Here is a 22,238-nt window from a genome sequence, read left to right as displayed (position 1 = left end):
AAATCACTCATTTCAACTCTCCAAATTTATGTTTTATTTAGAAACAAATTGAGCTTTTAGGGACTCATCAAACTTCTGCTCTTGTTTGTCAGGAACCTGCAGGCCTCCACTCTACATATGCAGAGAAAAGAATAAGCAAAACTCTGCAACCTCTGGTTTTAATTTAGTTGCTAAGACATGCAATAGATTGCAAAAATAGTTTTATACATGTATCAATCTGTACCCTACTCCTGAAAAGTTTCTCATATTAACATAAAGAGGGAAGAGAATGCCAGCTTTCATTAACCTATAAAACATTAAACATTAAAGAACGAATTAATTGCTGCAATTAGCAGCAAACGTTGACAAATGTATGGTTGTAAAATGTTTATCTTTCATTATAAAGGCTCTGGAGTTTGCAAATTGCAATAATTGATACTCTGTAAGAACTGTAATTAATTGAGAACTTTTACAGTTCAATTACAGGAGTAAAGGAAAGAAAAATTACATTCAATCGTCTCTTCATAATTTTAATGCAATCTTGGTGAATTAAAATTGGCAGAAAATCTTACCAACTTACATTCATAATCTGAGACAGACAAAACTGTAACAGAAGCTAAATCCAATTATTTATTCTATATTGGCAAAAATCCAAGGCAGTAACATAATGAATTTTTACGTGGATGGTTGCAGGTGGGGTGGGGGGGGTGGCAGGAGTGGAGGGTAATGCAAAGAAGAATCCGTGTAAACCTTTCTAATAAATTCCCTTGAAATGGCATAATTACGATATGAAATGGTATTAATAGTACTTGACTGAATACACTATATTCTGATAATAAAGTAAACGTTGCTGTAAAACCTTAACCATTTCTCAAATGTCGACTTTGGACATAGGCTACGACATATGTGAAAATTGGTACTCATGATCCTTAATAAGCATTTTACTTCAAAGTCAACAATTTTACAGCACAGCCTATCCCTTCCATAAAGACAACTTAGAGTTATAAAATGGGGACATTACTTATGCAGTTTATGTTTATAAAGCTAATTATTTTTGGAAATCAAATCACTACAAATGACCCAAAAAAACCCTTGGATGTTTATTTTATAAGAAGAAACATATTGAGGATGAACATGTTCCCCTTAGAATGAATGTATCTGTTCTATATGGCTGGCTCTTCCTTTGTTTTTGTTTTTGTTTTTGTTCTTTTGAGACAGAGTCTTGCTCTGTTGCCCAGGCTAGAGTGCAGTCATGCGATCTCGGCTCACTGCAACCTCTACCTCCTGGGTTCAAGCAATTCTCATGTCTCAGCCTACAGAGTAGCTGGGACTACAGGCACACACCACCACACCCAGCTAACTTTTTTATTTTTAGTAAAGATGGGGTTTGCCATATTGGCCAGGCTGGTCTTGAACTACTGGCCTCAAGCAATCCACCCACCTTGTCCTCCCAAAGTGCTGGGATTACAGGTGTGCACCATGGTGCCTGGCCATGGCAGGCTCTGCCTAGGCTGGCCTGTCTTTAAACACAACCTATGCTTTCCACATTCTGAAAACAAATGAAAGCAGAAGACTCATCCACATTCCACAGCTACTGTGAAACTTTAACAGCATCTACTGCATTTACTGAAGTGCTCTACCTCCCCTTCACTTTTCACTTCTTTGGAAGTGATGCTGATTACTCCAATAATCTTCTGGAAGGCACAGGGGCCATGCCATGACTCCAGAGTTCCAAAAGTGTATCCTTTTTACACTGATGACACCCTGAATGAGCCGGTCGCACCTGCTTCTTGTGCAGAGCCTTTCCTGTCTACAACTCTGTATCTCATTGACATGGCGCAAAATACTGATCTTCAAAAGAATGCCACAAGAGATTGAAACCATTCTTAAGGCATGTTGATTCTTCCTTTATAAATATGGAAGAAGAAGAAAAAAATTACATCCTGCTTGCCTTCTAGAGCACACATAATCCTGGGTTTCCTTCTACTCCCACTGGCTTCTCCTTCTCAGCATTCTTGGCCAGTCCTCCCCCACCCCCAACTTCTCAATATCTTAAGTGTTGGAAGGTCTCAGGGCTTGGTGCTCAGCTTTAACTTCTCTATCTCTAGTCTTTCTCCAATAATCTCATTCAGCACCATTGCTTGAAATTCCACCTACGTGCTAACCACTCCCAAATATGTCTCCAGCCTTCAAATGGCCCAAATCCAAACCTGCTTGCCTGCCTATTCAATAGTGCCTCTTATGTCTCATAGCCATCTCAAAAGACTATGTGGGACAAGGGACAAATAACTACTGCAAAACTCAACAGCATTAGAAAAGGCAAAACTATAGAAATAATAAAAAAGATCACTGGTTGTCAGGGGCTTAAGGAGAGGGAGGGATGAACAGGTGGAACACAGAGGATATTTAGAGCAGTGAAACTATTCTGTATAATACTAATAATGGTGAACACATGCCATTATACATTTATCCATCCCATAGAGTGTAGAACATCAAGAGCAAACTGTAATGTAAATTATGTACTTTAGGTGATAGTGATGTGTCAATGTAGCTTCATCAATTACAACAAATGTACCATTCTGATGTGGGATGTTGATAGTAGGGTAGAAGCTGTGTGGGGTGGGAGCAGCATCAGGGGGTATACAAGAACTCTGTACTTGCTGCTCAATTTTCCTATAACCTAAAACTGTTCTAAAATATAAAGTATATTTCCCACAAGTCTTTCCTGGCTACTAAAGAGCTGTCCAGTGGGAAAGATATAATCTCTCTATGCCAGAACCAGATTCTAGACCACTTTCTTTCACTGAGCAAAAACACAAAATAAGGAAACAACACACAATTATGCCACATGTGAATACTCAACCTGTTCCTCTCCCATTTCTCTTCTCCAAGCAGCCCTCCAAAACCAGGAGGAGGGAGTTTTTCAACTTACTTCTTGAAGAAGAAAAAGAAATCAATCATCCCAACAGGTATTTACAGAAATAGCCAATAATTCAGTATTAGCTGATAATTATGAATCATCCTTACATTAGAGGGTGACCATACAATTTATCCTCCAAATTGGGATATCTTTTGAGAATGAAAGGGGCAGCTAATCACAACTAAAATCATCCTGGGCAAATGAGGAGATGCAATTACTCTAATCATTTAAAAAGCACTAACAGTATACCAGGAGCTAGTCTAATGGCTTTCCATAGACTGACTGACTGATTCGTTTAACTTCCATAACAACCCAAAGAAGTAGTTAGTGGTATCATCTCCATTTTACATACATGACTGCTGAAGCACAAAGATGTTAGGTATTTTGCTCAAGGTCACACAGGACAAATGGTACAGAAGGGAATGGAATCCAGGTGGACTGATGACATTCTTAGTCACCATGCTATACTATCAGTAACACCACTGTCAGCAACTTTCAAAATGTCTCAATTTTTATGATGTTTTATAATAAGCAATTTAACCTTGTATTTCATAGTCCTGAGTTATCTCAATAGGAAGTCATGGGTTTGTTTGTTTTTTCTTTTCTTTTCTTTTTCTTTTGAGACAGGCTCTCACTCTGTCACAGGCTGGAGTGCAGTGGCACAATCATAGCTCACTGCAGCCTAGACCTCTCCCGGTTTCAGGCAGTCCTCCCACCTCAGCTCCTGAGTAGCTGGGACTACAGGAACGCACCACCACACTAGGTTAATTTTTGTATTTTTTGTAGAGATGGGGTTTCACTCCGTCGCCCAGGCTGGTCTTGAACTCCTGGGCTCAAGCAATTCACCCACCTTGGCCTCGCAAAGTGCTGAGATTACAGGCATGAGCCACCACGCCCAGCTAGTTGTTTTTTTTTTTTTTCTTATAGCTAAACTAAATTATTCCTCCTGTACCTTAGGGTAGAATGAGAAGAAATAGAACATAGCTAGAACTGGCAGGAAGCTGACTACTTCTGGCTTTGCATTTACTATCTGTTCTCATTATTCCCAGAAGTTATGTTCCATGAAGTTGCTGTGAACATTGAATTACTGGAATACTGAACTAGTGGAAACACAGTGTGGGTTCCTACAAGCCTCTGGTCACAATAATTTCATCAACTGATCAATACATAACTTTGTTTTCTGAGTGTTTCAGTTTAAAAACACCTTATTTAATGTATACAGTGTTGATTCACTAACAATGAACTCACGCCAATGGCACTATCACTGCAGTCACAAAACTATGACATATTGTTGATTTGTTAATATTGAACACACGCCAACAGCAGTACAGCACTAGAACTCTAACTTACAATAGCACTATGAGCTTACCTTAAACACACATTTTCTCTGTAAGACACCACAGCCTTCTTGTAAACACTAAACAGTTTTGCACTATGCTTTGGGATCACTTTAAACAGCAAAATGATCAACAAAAAGCACAAAAATACAAAAAACTGTGGCACTTAATCGACCATCAGAAGGACACTTGTTTACAGTATAAGAAAAGGCAGAGACTGCCTTGTTCAACCTCAGCTGGAAACACACGTGTCAAGAAACACATTTTTTTTTTTTTGCTGCTCTGCTTGCATGACTGTGAATGACCATAAAACCACAAGTATTGATTTTGGGTTAAAAATAAATTTTAGCAAATAGGTAAATTTGCAAATATGGAATCCGCAAATAATGAGTATCGACTATACTTGTCACTCACAAATGTATCAGGCTCCTGTAGCAGATGAGGAATTGAGACTTCAATACTGGCAGGCTAATCTGAGTGCAGGCCCCCATTGAGACTCCGAGTGCTTGGGTGACTGTGGGTAAGGTACTTTACCTCCATCTGAGCCTCCCCTTTCCTCATCTATAAAGTAATAATGCCCAAACTTTTTCTTCTTTGGGTTAAATAATAGCAATTTCAATAATTTCCCACCTTGTACTTTCCATTTCTAATCTTTTTTTTTTTCACTACAGTCTTCATAGAACTATCTCACATTTCTCATACGCTAGAATTAAGCTAAAGATAGCAACCTAGTTCTGATCTAAGTGGACAAAATAAAGTGGTATCTGTAGGCACACTGACTTTTTTCAGGAGCTTAAATTTAAACTTTCTTGAGAGAAAAAAAAAGTGGCAGAATCGCATATACAGTCAGCACGCTGTTTTTAAAGAAAAGTGGGACAATAAGAAACCATTTTTATTTGCCTGTATCTACATAAGGAAATGCTAGGAGGATAAACAAGACAACTAATATAATACATCAACAGAAGGTGAAGGGTAACAGAGTCAACGCGTCTGGGCTTCTCAGTACATAAACAGATGCTATTTGATAATCTTTGGCCATTTTTGGGTTTTTCTGTTTTTGTTTTTGTTTTTTAAGACACAGAGAGTCTCTGTCACCTAGGATGGAGTGCAGTGGAGTGATCTCGGTTCACTGCAACTTCTGCCTCCTGGGCTCAAGTGATCCTCCCACCTCAGCCTCCCAAGTAGCTGGGACTACAGGCATGTGCCACCACGCCTGGCTAATTTTTGTATACTTTGTAGAGACAGGGTTTCGCCATGTTGCCCAGGCTGGTCTCAAACTCCAAAGCTCAAGCAATCCACCCACCCCCACCTTCCAAAGTGCTGGGATTATAGACGTGAGCCAACGTGTACAGCCTCTTTGGACTTTTAAGCCACATAAATATATAACATACTAAAAACACAGTGAACCACCCTTTCCTATAAAATGGGTCAGAAGTCCTGGGTTCTAGCCTTAGCTCTAATTCTAATTAGCTGTGAGATCTGGGATACTATCTGTAAATTACAGAATGGGATATATGGCCTCTAAACTCAATCCCAAAATTCCATGGAAGTAGTTTATTAATCACAAAACAAAGTGAAAGAGTAAAATAAGCTCATGCACACCGCATGGCTTACTAAGATAAATAAATTAACAGCAGGTGAGCTATATCTTAATCAAGCTAATGATCACACAGTTGATAGGTTGTACAATTTTATTTCTTATTTTTAAATAAAATACCTGGAGATTGTAAGAACAAAACTGCAATCATGAGTTACAGAAATTTTCATAAAACTGTTACCTAAGGACATGATGTAAAAGGAGTTTCTAGTGAACCTGAAGTATAGATCAGATGACTTTTCCGTAAGCTAAATAAATTGACAGGATCCAAATCTTCCAGATTTAGAAATCATTCAGAGGCAAGGAAATCCAAGAATTATGCATTCAAACTAGAAATATGTTTCTTTTTGCACTGTGACATAATCCAGGCTCTGTTTTTCTTTAAATAAAAATTTTCATATTGTAGCTAAAGGATCAATTTAACTACAGTGCAGAAATGTTGGTTTATTAAGCTGTTCCATACATCCCAGGTGCCCATTTAATGAAGTTACTTGCAAATATAAAACAATTAACATGTGACTAGTATGGCATTTCTATATCTAGAGACTAGACTGAATTATATTTGAATTAAAACATCTGATAAAGACTATTAATCTAATGAGATTAATTTGACAAAGGAGGAAAGGAAAGAAGATTGAGGGGTAAGGAAAGGTCACTTCCTCAGTTCCCCCATCCAGGCCAAGGTCCTACTTTAAGGAATACTCTGTTTCTCAGGCATCTGTTCTGTGTGTGTTTATCCCACCAGGTCTCAAGGACAAGGACCTCGCTTGTCAAGCTTACTGTTACATTTCCAATGCCTAGCACAGTGCCTGGTACACAGTAGGTGCTCTCACCCTAAAATATTTTATCAAGGAATCAGATGTAATGCTCAATAAGAATCCCATATTCAGAGCAATGACTATTTTCACAATAAAGTCCATAACTCATGTGGACCTATTCATTTAAAGTTCCTAAGTAGAAGAAACTACATAAAGAAAACTTGGGCTTATTTGGGGAGCATACAAAGATTTTAAAAAATTATACTCGGTGTTATTCTTAAGACTCTGGCTGTTTGACGGACTAAAAGTAAATAGTTACTGGTGCATACAGTGTGTATGGTAGGCAATCATCGTATTAAAAAAACTGTACTTGTATATGCAGAGAATATCTCTGGAAGCTACGCCCCAAACCAGTCATACAGGGGGACTTGTTTCTCAGTGCGTACTTTTTGGCAGTATTTGAATTTTACACCATGTACATTTATTACTTTCAGTGGTTGTAGGCGGACCCTCTCAACCACTGTTTCTTTAATTAAAGCTGAGTAGCCTCCTCCAGATGGATAAGCATTGAGGCAGCCCCTGATGAGGATACACACTGCTCACAAGAAAAAACACAGGCACTGCAAATGGATTAAAAGCAGCTCTGGAGAATTCAAACTTTTACCATGCCAAACAGCCTACAACTCAATACCAGCCTTGCTCAAATACATACACTCACTAAAATTATCAAAATATTATGTCATGTTTCCCTCAAAGATGTTGTTCAACAATTCCAGAGGAAAGGAAAAGGCAGCTTCTTTATAAAGCTTTCTGCTCCATCTGTTTTTCAGAGCATGAACGTTCCCTCTCAGAAAACCATTTTCATACGTTACCTTCCTATCCTCAGGTTATTCATATGTTTGCTACCTCTAGCAACTCTTTCCCACATTAAAAATAAATACTGGCTGGGCGCAGTGGCTCATGCCTGTAATCCCAGCATTTTGAGAGGCCAAGGCGGGCGGATCATGAGGTCAGGAGATCGAGACCATTCTGGCTAACATGGTGAAACCCCGTCTCTACTAAAAATACAAAAAATTAGCCAGGCATGGTGGCACGTGCCTGTAGTCCCAGTAGGAGTAGTAGATTCTCCTACTGAGGCAGGAGAATCGCTTGAACATGGAAGGCAGAGGCTGCAGTGAGCCAAGATCACGCCACTGTACTCCAGCCTGGGCAATAGAGCGAGACTCTGTCTCAAAAATAAAAAATAAAAATAGAAATAAATAAATACTGTAGCAACATGTACAGCTAGATTTTTTCAAACCATCCCCAGGAGGCTTTCACTACATCCAGACCCTGATTTAAGTCAGACTTCTGAGCCTAAGGTAATGTTTGCAAAGCTAAGTCTCTAAAAGACTAACTTCCAAATCCACATACCGTGGATAGAAATTATTGTTTAGAAAAAGCAATGGTAGGAAAAAGAATTCTCCAGTGTGAGCTGGTGATAACAGACTCACAGCAAGTGAAACCTTAGGGCCCTGGTTTTAGCTTATTTAGTTATTCCGATAAACATTAGTTCCATGCTGATGGAAAGTTCATTTAGCAGCTGACATGCAGAGGGACAAAGTGATCTGCCTAAGGATGAGATTAACATTCCTTATGCAGGTCTCAGGAAAAAGAAATGTGATCAATAAAAACTAGTATTCAAAGTTGGTAATTAATTCATGCCAGGAAAGTCTGGAATAAAATAGATAAAGGCAAGCAAGTTTCTCCAGTTTGAACACCTGAGTTTCCAAATATTGGGGTCTTCAAAGAGTCTGGAAAAATATGCTTTATTCAACAGTATGCAGAGAAAACGTATCTTAGTTCTAAATAATTACACTGTTTTCCCCATTCTAAGTTGGAAAAGGTACTTCATGAGTAACAGAAAATCACTTAGTGTCTCTCTCTCTCTGAAATATTAATAACATGATATCCTGATCTCTAAATTTATTAAAACAGTGGTAAAATAATATTCTGGACAAATAAAATTATATTACAATCACAAAAGCAGCTTTGTGAAAGTAAACTGGGTATTGGCCAGGAAGACTGAAAAAAGAAAAAGGATTAAAAAATAAGTCAAGGTTCAAAACAGGAGGCATACAGTGACCCCTAGGAATGGCATAAGCATAAGTGAGGTAAACCAAACTCCTCCCATATTTAATATTTTTAAAACCTGAAAAACACAGATTCTCAAACGACTATATGAGATCCTCCAAAAATCAAAGATAAAATAATTAAATCTATACCTGTGACATACATTTTTAAACCAGTCTTCCTAAAAATCCTTAATGCTACTTAGATAAATCCAAGAGAATAATTTCATAACTTAATCACTCCAGCTTTCTTTTCAACTGAATGCCTTCAAGTAAAATCTCAACTTGTAAGAACGCTTGCTGAGGATTTCTTGGAAAGCATCTTATTCACAGCAGATTTTTTCAGAGCTATCTAAAAACATTCACAAATGTACACCTAAATATTTATAACTAAGTAGTGTGTATCAAATATATACAAGACTCGAGAATAAGAAGTAGAAGCTACATCACAGGACAACTTCAGCAGATGAACACAAACATTCCTATTGTGCCCTGTTCTGGTTATTCGTATTACTCCTCTCTCCTAGAAAAGAAATTCCAATGAACTCCCAATACAGAGACAGTTTTTCTTGTTACAAAGGGACCTTTGTTTGAATCCCCCACAAGTGACAAGGTCAATCTTAGCCAATCTTGACATTTCTATGGAACCTTTCCACCAAAATTTTTTTCAAAGTCCAAGTCATTTCCCGAAACCTTTTTGAAATCCAAAGAAAACACTGTATAGATAAAGTATCTATTAAGTTCTTTAACAAATACCATTCATCATATGTTCCTCAGGATATTTTTTATAAATATATTTTTAAAATTAAAAAACAAGGCTTACATGATTTAATCCACATCCTTAAAACAATTAGAGAATGGTAATAATATACTGAATTAATACTAAAACAGTCTTCACCTTCTTCTTAGCATATAGGTGATTTCAGAATTTTTTTAAAAAATCATATTTTCACAGCTTTTTTACATAAAGTTGATACTCTAAAAAATTAAAATATTTTGCTGTGAGGTTGCTCAGTATTTATATCAGCACCTAAGATATAAGAAATTCTTTAAGTCCTAAAAAAAGACTTGCAAAATCATTTTCTACAAAAGTTTATTTTGAAAACAGATTTTTTAGACCAAAAAGCAGAAAATTATAATCTGAATTAAGTTAGCACTTTCCAAACATACATTTTCTTTTCTTCCTCAAATCACTGTAAAGTAGTTTAAGGAGGGTAGTGTATGTTATTTGGGTATTTTTTTAATCTGAGGAAAGTACATAGACAGCATACATGCAAAAGTTAATAAATACAAACTCCACACACTTCAGATTATGGGATACTTTTATAATCAATTAGGTTATTTCTAGAGAATACTGCAATGCCAAACCATTGGGACACATTCACAGACTGCTTATGCTAAAGATATGGACAATATTCTTCACTTCGGGAACAATGTCCATGAGAAAATAAGACAATGACCTTTATGATGTGCCACAGAGCTGTGCCACAGAAAACAAGATGCTCTTTGCTTTTAAGTCTCCATATTCTAAGAGGTCAAAGACATTCAAATATGAGATAAAAATCTCATCACTCCCTCTGACTAGCTCCATGGGTGATGTACACCAACAGGAGCAAGTTCAAATAATTTTCCAGATGTGTAATCCCTGGCAGATTAAAATTTAAATTAAAATTTAGTTCTGTAGACTGAACCCTTAACTGCACTTACAATATATATGTATTTTTGAACAAACAGTCTATGCCAATACATTATAAAGAATCAAAAAACTCACTAGGTACAATTCCAGTTAGGTGAATGACTTTAAACAAATCCACGTAACTAATTTGGGCCTCAGTCTCCTTACCCACAAAAGGGAAATGATAGTACAGTAAGTCCACACAATGTTGTTGATAGGTTTTGGGGCTGTGACTCTAAGTGAAATGATGTATAACTAAACTAATTTTACCAAAGGCTCATTGATATAAACAAAAGTTAAGTTCCTACAGGATATTTCTGGTCAAAAAGAAAATCACCAAACTTCTAAATAAACACTCAAAACACTTCTAATATTAAACACTGAAATAAATGTAAGCTAGATATACATTTAAGAAAGAGAAGTAAAAACAAGTAAGACAATTATTTACCCAATTTTTGGTGAATCAGTGAGTGACAGCAGTGGGTTAAATCAAGGTATAAATGTTTGCAAAGTGAAAATTGGAAGGAGCACCTCCTACCATCATGCGGTTCAAAAACAATCACAAATACGGCGGCTCAATGAGCGCTTTCTAAAAGCATCGTTTATTATAGTGCATTTGCATGATTATCATATATAATACAAATTTATATTTCATAATCATTGGCATTCATTCATTCATTCCTTTCCCAAGCATCTTATTCCAGTTCAGGGTCACACCTGGCCAGAGCCTATCTCGGCAGCTCAGGGGGCGAGGTAAGTGCCAACCCTGGACAGGACACCCTTCCATCACAGTGCACTCTCACACACCCACATTCATTCAGACTGGGGCCACAGACACGCCAATTCACCTAATGTGCACATCTTTGGGAGGTGGAAGGAAACCTGACTACCTGGAGAAAACCCACGCAGACACCGGGAGAACATGCAAACTGCACACATGCAATGGCCCTGGCTGGGAATCCATTTTTTTCCCCTCATCAACATTATAGCAAAACAACATTACTCAAGGATTTGGCATACTTCACAGCATGCTATTAAGGATTAAATCAGATGAAATAAGAAAAGTTTTTGGAGAAACACAAAATTGATGCCCAGATGCTAATAATTAATGCACAGCAATTAGAGGCAACATCCTATGATAAGCAATTAGAAGGCTTTAAAAAGTCTGCTTTTGAAACTTAATTCATCAACCATCTCCCTTCCACTTAAATCAAGTGCTAGCTTTAACTTGGCTAGAATACAAAGTTTAAATTAAAATCTTTTCCATCAGCCAGAAAAACTGTGTGGTCCTGCTTGTTTTACTCACAACTGGCAGAGTCAAAAATCCATGTAATGGTTCAAAATCCACAGCTATAAATGCAATGCAGATGAAACACTGCAACCAAACCCCAGTCATTGTTTCTTTTTCCACAAAATTCTACCCTAGTTTAAGATTGATAACAGCTAATGACTAAGTTGGTAACACTTTAGTCTGTCCCAACCAGGCTCATTATCCAAGTTTAAATCTCCATGTGACAACTCAGAATCCACAGACTTAGAACTTGTAAAGGCAATGCAAAAAGAACATAATGGGTCCAAATGCCTGCAAAAAGTGACCAGGAGAATGGGCTAATTGGCAGCTGAAGCATGCCAGGGCCTGCTCTGAAGCACTGATTCAAGGAATCTACCACTCACAAAGAAAACACCAGGCTGGTTGGAAAAAATAGCTCAGGTTTTAGTCCTAATCTAGGTCACAATTAATTCTTTATGATTATGGAAGAATCTATTTACTCTGATTCACTCAATGTCAAAATAAAGATGATTGCTAAAATGTAATATTGTGCCACAACTATCTTTAAAAATAAACTCATGCAAACCATTGCACTAGATGCTGGATAAAACAAGACCTATTCTTTAATTTAGTCCTAGACCAATGCTGGCAGAGGCATATATTTACAAAAGTCAACAAATACAAAATCCAGAGACATTTCAGAATACCAGACATAGATGATAAAAATCATTCAGTAATAACATCAACAACATAACTGCTACTAAAGAACTTGTCTAGTGTTATGCTAAGCATTTTATATCACTAAATCCTCAAAACAATCTTATAAGGTTAAGTATACTATCATCCTTATTAAATGAGAAAGAAACTAAGATTTAAAGTCTACAAGTACTTGCCTAACATGTTACTAAAATGGATATTTCTTAAGGTTTGAGGCTTTTTATATTTCTGCTGTAATACTCAACTTATTGTTTCCTGCAAAACCTAATAATGATGTTAATAATAATGTATTTGAACATAAATCCATTAACAAAGATGATAAAATGTTACTTAACCTATACTATGCCAATCACTATTTGACAGAAAAGGGACAATGTACACACACACACACACACACACACACACACACACACACACACCTGGCTACCAGCATTCCAAAAGGAGAGTAGCGCAGAAGGCTGTGGGTGCCAACTGCCACTATACCTTCGTTTCCTGTACAACAGTCCCCTTCTTATGTGGTCCTGGGTCTCCTGGTCCAGTATTCACCAATGCTGCCCTGCTGCTGGGGTAAAGAGGGTCATCATCTTGCTGGGTAGAGCCAAAGAGGGGATCTAGGATCTGACTACTTCTCAAACAGATTTGCGTGAAACTTGTAGTTTTAGTCACATCTTTACCCAACTTCATCATCAATTCCTGCACCTAGGAATTACCTTTAACCTAGTCCTAGACCAAATTAATTAAGTTAATCATACTTATAGGTCTTTTTCTATTAACACAGCAATTATCTATAAATTACTCCAAGTAACCACAGATTTGTGAAGGAAGAACCAATCAATCAATCAATCAATGCACCACCTTTCAGAGGTTCTGGGATTTCAATCTGGTTGATCCTTGGTTTTCCTCACTACCAGTCTAGATGTAAACTTTCCTGCATTACTGGACAACCATCTCAGGTTTTTCAGGTTCCAAAATATTGTAGCTGTTGTCTCATTCTTATTTTCTTTTTCCTTGTGTATTGACCTTCCTATCATTTTTACTGGGATTTTTAGAAGAGAATGAATACAGTGCCATGTCTCTAATCAGTCATCTTTAACTGGCCTCCTGTTCAATTGCACAAAGACTTCAGATCCCACACTGCTTTCCTGAAGTCTTATCCAAAGGACTGCATCTATTAAAACATCGCTAGTTTTTCTTTCTTTATTGAAATAATACCTAAACAACTACCTATTTCTTTTACTATTACTCCAGACACTGGTTGTTGATAAGAGCTGAACAACATGGACTAGAATATTCACGTAGACTTACTTTGAAGTATTGTGAAAATACTTCAGGTGAATTTCAAATGAACTTCTTTGTCATTAATCTCAGGATAGAGAAACAGTCAAAAAGTGTCATAAAGAGTGGCTTCTGAATGTCACTGTCTTTCAACTGTCAGTTGAAGAAATTGATTTTAGAAAGAATAAAGTTTCTCTGTTATATTCAGGAAAATAAGGTAATGGCTTTGTTTACCAAAGACTCTGTGGTAAGTTTATCTTGAGTATATATGGAGTAAGAAAATAACATTTGCTAACAAAAATAGCAACAGCCATTACTTCAGGGCAAAAATTAAACAGGTTCTACAACTTAAAATGTTCCATATTCTCTGGCCTAGTTAAATTTAATGTGTTTTTCCTTTAAAATTTAGCTTTAAGAGTTAGTCAGGAAAGTTAAAATTTTAATATTCATACTATAAAAGACTTTTGAAGGTTTACTGTTATTTGCTTGTGCATTAGTTTAGAATTTTAATTACCAAATAGAAACATATTTCATAATGCAGATATGCTATACTATTATTTACATAAATTGTCATTTTTTGGTAATATGAACTCATTTCATAAAATAATATTAAAGCAAGTGCATGTAAGGTAGTTTTTAATGTCATATGACATTTCAATTTTAATAGAGTTTGATTAAAATTAGGGAAAAAACTTCTGGAGAAGCAAGTGCGGGGTAAGTACTATTTTGTATGTTTACTATTACTGTAATTTACTCTGCTACACAAAGCAGAAACCAGAGAATTTGGCATTCACTGCGCATTATATGTTGGGAACAAATTCAGTTCCTCAGGACACAAAAGCACATTGATGGATATTTTTACTTTACTCTGCAGAAATTGAAGACAAGCATAGTTTTAGTTTTAAATGGCTTTCCAAAGAATACCAATGTTTTAACTTTGTAATTGGAAAAAGAGAAATAAGTACCTTGCAAAGGTCTTCAGTAGCGTATTTTTATAGGGTACTAATAACAGCACACTCTGTTATTGAAAAAAATTAAATGAAAGACTGTTAACATAACCTAGGTATTTAGAATGAAAACTCAGAATTGAGAGTAAAAACACATCTTTTTATGAAACATCAAAGCAAAGACTCATCTAATTTTCATTTTGCAGAAAAATTTTTAACACAAAAGACCTTATTTAGACCTTAGAGTTTCAAATACGGGAGAAGGGTTAACATTCAGTCTTCTACAAAAGACAATTTTCTTTCCTAATAGTATCAGTCTTTTAATAGGGATGTATCTTAAATTTAAAAACAATTGGTGTTAGATCATATTCTGTTGCAAATCATTGTAAGTTAATCACATTTATAGGTCTTTTTGTATTAACACAGCAATTATCTATAAATTATCCTAAGTAACCATAGATTTTTGTAGATTTTGTAGGGGAAGAACCAAAAAAAATCAAAGGAAATATGAAAATATGCAAAGTATATACTATGTGTGATGTTTAGTTATGAATTAAGCCTATTCATTTCTAATTGAAAGTTGATATCAAATACTCCATTTTTCATGAGATGATCAGGCTTTTAAGATAGCCGAGGTCCTTAAAAGACAAGGAGATCATGAAACCAGGAAAAGCTCATGAATTTGAGTCAGAGGGAAGAAGTTGGTACAGTTAAACAGGAAGGAAGTAGAGTTGGAAGTCAAAGCCTTTTTCCCTGACACTGACCCAAAGTCATCTAGGTACTACCTAAATTTAAAGAATTTAGCTCTAATCATTCCATGCAAAAGGAAAGTGTGTCACCCTTCTTAGGCAGGGTAAAAACAATCAGTAGGATTCTAACTCCCCACATACTCCTTTTAAGGAGGGTTAGAAAACAAACAATTGTTAGGCCATGGCACTAAGAGACAGAGTAACAGGAAGGTGTTAATAAGAGAGGCAAACCCTTTACAGCCAAAGGACTTAAGATCCATGCACACCGTGCAATTCCTCTTATCCTATTTAACTCATTTCTGTTCCAACCCACAGGCTCCTTAAATGTTTCTTTGTCAAAATTCTGACATTCGTCTTCTTTTTACTCCATGCATCTCAAAAAGGGCTTCAGTGGCATTTGGGTGGGACAAGTCAGGCTTATCTGGGACTGTCCTACTAAGTGTAGGATGCCTGGCACCCTGGCCCCCACCTACTAATGTCAACAGAGCCCCCCAAGTCTACTGGGGCAACCAAAAATGCATTTCCAAGTATCCTTAGGGGGTAAATACCACCACCACTGCTTACAAACCACTGCTACAAGTTGTAGTTATCTCATTTAAACTTAAAATGACAAGAACCACCTCTATGACTCAAATCGACATCCCTACTGAAGATTTTTCTGTAGTTCTAACCTGCTTTTCTCTTTTTAACTAAATACCTTACCCTCATGTTCCAGGCACTCAAATGCAAAATGCCCCAAACTGAATTCCTTGTCTCCCTCCCTAAGCCCCAATCTGTTTCTCTTATATCCTGGTTAATACAATTTCCAATGATAGTCAACGAGGTAGAAACCTGGGAGGCAAACCTAGGAGGACCCCGCCTTTTCAGCAAGTCCTCAAGAGTCCATATTCTAAATATCTCTCAATAGCCCTTGGAAGCCCCTGTCAGTTTCCACCCTAGCTAGCTGTGTTACTTCAATTGCCTCAAATCTTTTAACATTTTCACCTCTCTGCTAAGACAAACACCACACTGTTCTCTACAATGCCACAAAATCAGTCCCCTACTTAATTGATAAATGTTTCCACACAGGCTTTAGGAAATGGTGAAAATGCCTCAGCAGGGCACACAATGGCCTTCACGAACATCTGCTCTCATGCTCTCCTTTGATTTTCACCAAGGGCCTTTAAACCCATAACCTCCAGCCAAACCCAAACCTTTCCATTTCAAGGAAAGTGCCCTAAAACGCCTCTGCAAATACATTGGAGGTGTTCACCAACCACCATGGGTCCCAAGAACCAACGGCCCCTGGGGAGATGCCACCAGCTGAAATGCTTTGGAACTTAGGAGCCTTGCAGAATAGGAGGCCCTAAGTGTTAACTGAAATGAGAAATGTTTTAAAAGAAGAAAAGAATTTTGCAGAGACATACTACTGATACATACGTACACACACACACAGTCAGAATGATTGTTGTCCCTGCTTGTCTGTTTTCAAATAGTGTCAACTTACATAAATCTTAGTGTTATTTATTGGCAGTCAACAACCTAAGCCACAATACAGGGGACTAGACAACACACTGTTAATTTGGATGTCCAGGATGTTCTGACCGCAACCTATATTGAGTATGTCATCACCTATAGCTATAATTTTTCATTAGGTAAAAGTAAAACAATGAAGATAGCCCTGGTTATGACATACTTAACAATACCATGCTTACTCTGTAATATCTAATTCAGACACTGATCATTTATTTTATTCAAGATTTTATTTCGCATTTTCTTGGGACTGTAAACTCTTTCATGAGTAATACATTAAGTAGTTATCAACACTTGGGTGTCACTCTTGAAGTTCAACAAGCAGGCCTTACATCATGAAATAGCCTTTGCAAATAAATCTTCTGAGTACTTTGAATTTCAAAAAGGCTGTATCTGAAATGAGTGTTTCAAACTAAATCAAAAACACTTTTGTAATGTAAGTTATTATGATATAGACAGAGTTATCATGTAAAAGCTGAATATTCCTAGTTGAAATATAACAGAGATCAAATTATTACAAAGGCAGATATCCATATTAAAGCATTGCATTTGAAGTGAAAACAAAATAAAAATGTAAAGAATACAGATATTTCTTTGTTTTTCTTTTAATGGAGGATGAAAAGTATCTCAGTTTTCTTTTTTAAATAAAAAATAGACAAAAATGTTCAAAATAGCCCCTTACTATAAGCTATGACAGAGATAAAATTTTTAATAAAACCTTAAATGATTTAAATTTTGTAAATGATTGAAATTAAAGTAAAATTTTAGTCTATACTTTAAATAAAATGACTTATTTCAAGGTTAACCAATTATGAATTTGTCAGCCATATCCAGTGACCTCCCCTGTTTTATTCTGGGCTCACATTTCTTACTGCTTGTTTCTCCTTTCCTTGTGTTTCCTTTTCTAACTACATTATGTTTATTGTAGATGCTGAAACTACAGATAAGTACACAGACAGAAATTAAAATAACTCATAATTCTATCATTAAAGATAATTATCCTTTATGTTTTGATAAATTACCTTTCAAATAATTAAAATCTAAAACAATATGAAATCCCACTCTTTAGACCTCCTTTAAAATCTGAATATATTAAAGTCCATATTATTAAATATTCCTTTAAAGCATTTTATTGGTTAAATAATCGTACATTATATAGGTATACATAGCTTATTAAACTAAACCCATATTACTATTACAGTCCTTTTAGAATTTTCCTTCAGTTTTCCTGACCTCTTAGAGTGATGATCTTTACATGCCTACTAACCATGAACTACATTATACTTTTGTTATTTCTCCTAAGACTTTGTTCACTGAGGGCAGTCTATTTAAGGATACATACATACTCTATTGAAAAGGCTACAACATAATGCTTGGTATGAATTATAAGTATTCCATAAAAGATAACTACAATAATAACTAAATAAATGAACGTACACATCCTTCAAGCCTCAAGGAATACCCTGGATTCTAATATTTTGGTATTTGATAAATTCAGTTATGTTCATCATTTCTACTTGTATTAACTTTTTCAGATAAGATGCCTCTAACAGCTTCTAACTTTTTGAGCAGAAAAAAAAAATGCTAATACGTTTTCCCTCTCCTTCTTATTAAGCAGATAATTCTCTTTGACTAGCTAAGCCAAACTTACATGTTAACACTGCTGATCTAGTCAAAGCAAATATTCTTGTGTTTCAGCGAGCATTAGAAAACCTCTCCTTCCTTGACTTTTGTTGATGTAATGTTAGTGCTTATCTCAAATTTTAAATTGTTCCAACATCATAGAGGAATATTATTAGTTTAGTAATATTTTACTGACACATACTATGTTCCAGATGGCTCTTATTCATATGGAAAAGCTTATAAGAGAAATGCTAACTAAAACTATGCTCAGATAATCCTCCTTACCTATCAGACAAAATCTAAAGGTTAGATGACAAAAATCTAAAGGTTTGTTGACATACTCTGCTAGAAAGACTCTGGGGAAGCAAGCATTCATCTATTCTTGGTGGTACTGCAAAATGGTACAATTTCTTTGAAGAAGAATTTGGCAGTATCTTACAAAATAGTATACGCATTTACCCTTTGATCTAGCAATCCTATTTCTAGAAAATCTCAAAGATAGAATGGCTAATATATAGCGGGGTGTAAGCACAAAGAAAAACTATCTGTAACAGTGAGACTGAAAATAATCCTAATGCTCATACAGATAGGCGGCTGGATGAATAAACTACTACACAGTTACTCGATGATAATTATTGTAGCTGGAGAAAGGAGTAAAACATCTCCATAAACTACTATGGAGTAACCTCTAATATATGTTGTTACATGAATAAAGAGGCTGAGAAAAATAAGTAGAATATGCTTTCATTTATCTAAGAAAGTGAGGGGAATACATATACATAAGCATATGCATATGCTTATTTTAAAAAACAAAGATAAACAACTTATTTAAGAGTATCTATATGGGAAGAGAATAGGATAGAGGGGACAAGAATAGAAACGAGACTTTCTTCTTTATGTTTTAAGCTTTATTGAGGTATAATTGATATATAAAAAAGTACCTATTTAATATATATACTTTGATAAATTTGGAGTGTCTATGGGCTTTTAATATACCTAGCTTTATAGAGAAAAATTCGGAATTTTTTTCTGGGTATCTACTGAAACAGCCTAAAACCACTTAGCAATGAGCATGCTGGTACTCACTGAGGTTTTAAATACCACCTCATTTCAAAAGACACCAGAGCTCTTTGGGGAAATGGTTGATTCCAGGCCTGGAGCAGGAATTGTAAAACATGATCCTTTAACATCTTAAAATGTCATATAGCAAGAAAATAATCAAAAATTATTAAGATCAAAGATGGAACAATTTGAGCACTAATAAATAGAATAACGTGAACTTTACCACTGAATATATGAATAGATGGATGTACCTTTCCCTTTATAGAAATATTTCAGCTAATAAATGAATAAAGAACGATAAATTAGAGTAACACTGTTTTACAATTCTTAATGAATTAATGGATCTGGTATTGATCACCACCCATACATTATGTGCCTCATGGGAAATTCTACAGAACAAATGACCGGATTTCTTCAACAAATAATTGCAAGGAAAAAACATAAAAATGAATGAGGAAAGTTTTAATGTGCAGACATGCTATAATCTCCAGGATAGAGGTAAAAAAAAGTAAGGAGCAGAACAGTGTTTATAGTATGGTAACATTTAAGTAAAAACAAGAAAAATATATATATACATATATTTTGTTACATAATCATAAAGTATTACTAAAAAGATATACAAGAAAGCAAATGTTGACTCTGGTTGTGTTTCAGGTGGCCAGGGAACAGTAAATGAATGGCATTTTACTGTAGGGTCTTTCATATTTTTGGAATTTTACAACATGTGACTCTATTACACGTACAAAAATTAAATGGAATAAAATCATAAAAGCATCATCATAAGTATAACCACAACAGTGTAGTTATGTAAGAAAATAACCTTATTCTTAAGAGCTGAATACTGGAGCATTTATAAGTAAAACATCCTATGTATATACTTGGAAAAAAATTAAGCAAAAATAATAGATAAGTAAATATGGAAAATTTTAACAATTGCTAAATTTAAGTTTTGAACGTATAAAAGTTTATTATATGATTTTATCTACTCTTCATGACAAAAAGTAAAGCAAAAATCCTTAAAGATAATGAAAATATATATTATTAAATCGTAGCCAGATATTGCCTACAGAAGACCTAAGCCTAAGGCTTACTCTTTCTTTACTGAAACGGATGAATATCACAGACTAGCACCAAACGAAGACCCTTTCCTTGATGTAATCAGAAGTAAAGAGCAAGCAAAGTGGGGAAAGAGGAATAACATAACTTAGGACAGCCGTCTGCTGTGACAATTCATTACACACTGAGCATCTGTCTATCCACCAAACTTGAAACATATCTCAAAATGCATTTCAAGGAATCAAGCCAAAAGCCAACTGAATGAGACCTGATAACCAGAAATGCCTTCCTTTAGAGATAACAAAGTGTTTATTAGTACGCAACTTCTTGGCACGACCAAAGGCAGACTGCAGTGCACTTACTTTTTGCTTGCCTCACAGACATCTGTAATATTGGAGAAAAGATGGTGCCTCTCGGTTTTAGTCATTGTATCACTCAGTTCTTTAGAATTTTTAAACATTCGTATCAAGATCTCCAAGCTGAGTAAATATGAATGTTCAGAGGATATGACTTCAAAGATAGCCTGGTAAGAAGGAAAAAGAAATGTATTATTAATTCTTTTAATTAAAGAACTAAATATAGCTCTCATAATTTTGCTGTAAGAATAACAAGATATTCCACTTTTCAGGTATAGTATCTTGGAAAGTACAAAAAGAGACACATTAAAGAAACAACATCACAAAACTACTCTCTTTATATAATATACATTTACCCAAATCTTAAAAAATAATCACTATCTGTAAATATGAAAAAAATGAAAGCATGTGGATGACTTGACATCACATCCTGAGGTCATGCCTTTGCCAAGGGGTAGAATCTATGGAAGGAAGCGAGGGCATGTCATAAAATCTCAGTGAGACATTAATTAACCTTTGGGGTCATCTCCTCCAGCCCTGCTTTCAAAGCATGCTGCTTTAGGGACAGTAAGGATTTATGGTCATCTCTTGGGATTCAGAGAAAATTTCTCACACCTTCCTTCCCTTCCCTCTTGTGTGTCACGCTCTTCCTCTCCCTATGCTTAATCTGACTACTTTTCAGTCAATAACAGCAAATATTCTGGTATGACTGTGTCTACCCTCAAAAGGTTCTTATCAACCACAGGAATTCTTTTATATAAACTCATACAATTGAAAGTAATTCCATCTATTCAACAAGTCACATTCTCTACTCTCATCAATGTCTCAAGAAGGAGCAAAGGACTCTCTGCAGAGACTCTCAGTGGCAGGCACACAGTGGTTTTCCTGATAACTGTTAATGATGAAATACCAACCCACATATGTGGATAAGATTCCAACGCCCTGCGTAAGGAATTCATCTAGATCCTTAACAAAATCAAATTCAGATCCTCTAAAAAGGGATATAGGTAAAATGCAGGACTAAGATTCACAGCCTTCCTGGAAAGCTCCCTGGTAACGCTGTCTTCATCACCCTGATCTCCAGGGCTCCACCCCTTCAAGTCCTTGCCCCAAAGAGCAGAGGGTACTGTGGCTGGGTGGGAGCAGGAAAGGCACAAGCAGGTGGACACCCAGCAGCTGATGGGTGCTCCATATTTTATAAGTCAGGTTAGAAGTGCTAATCTCAGTGCTCACCTCCACTTTTAACTTCTGTAAGGTTTAGGGACTTGGGTCTTAAATGTGCTAATCTAGCCTC

General features: G+C 36.0%; 1 protein-coding gene across 2 annotated transcripts in view; it reads right to left on the bottom strand.

Annotated features, from left to right (window-relative positions):
* ARHGEF26 (Rho guanine nucleotide exchange factor 26) overlaps nucleotides 1-22,238 on the bottom strand; it is a 139,264-nt gene that overhangs the window by 86,765 nt on the left and 30,261 nt on the right. For both annotated transcript variants that reach the window (XM_003826445.7, XM_003826447.5), the window contains exon 6: nucleotides 20,951-21,111. In XM_003826445.7, coding sequence (XP_003826493.2) covers nucleotides 20,951-21,111 — 161 coding nt within the window. The remainder of the gene's footprint in view (nucleotides 1-20,950; nucleotides 21,112-22,238) is intronic.

The sequence above is a fragment of the Pan paniscus genome, chromosome 2 (assembly GCF_029289425.2).
Source record: "Pan paniscus chromosome 2, NHGRI_mPanPan1-v2.0_pri, whole genome shotgun sequence".
NCBI classification, from domain to species: Eukaryota; Metazoa; Chordata; class Mammalia; order Primates; family Hominidae; genus Pan; species Pan paniscus.
The sequence above is the reverse complement of the archived record's forward strand: the minus strand, read 5'-3'. Positions and strand labels throughout refer to the sequence as shown.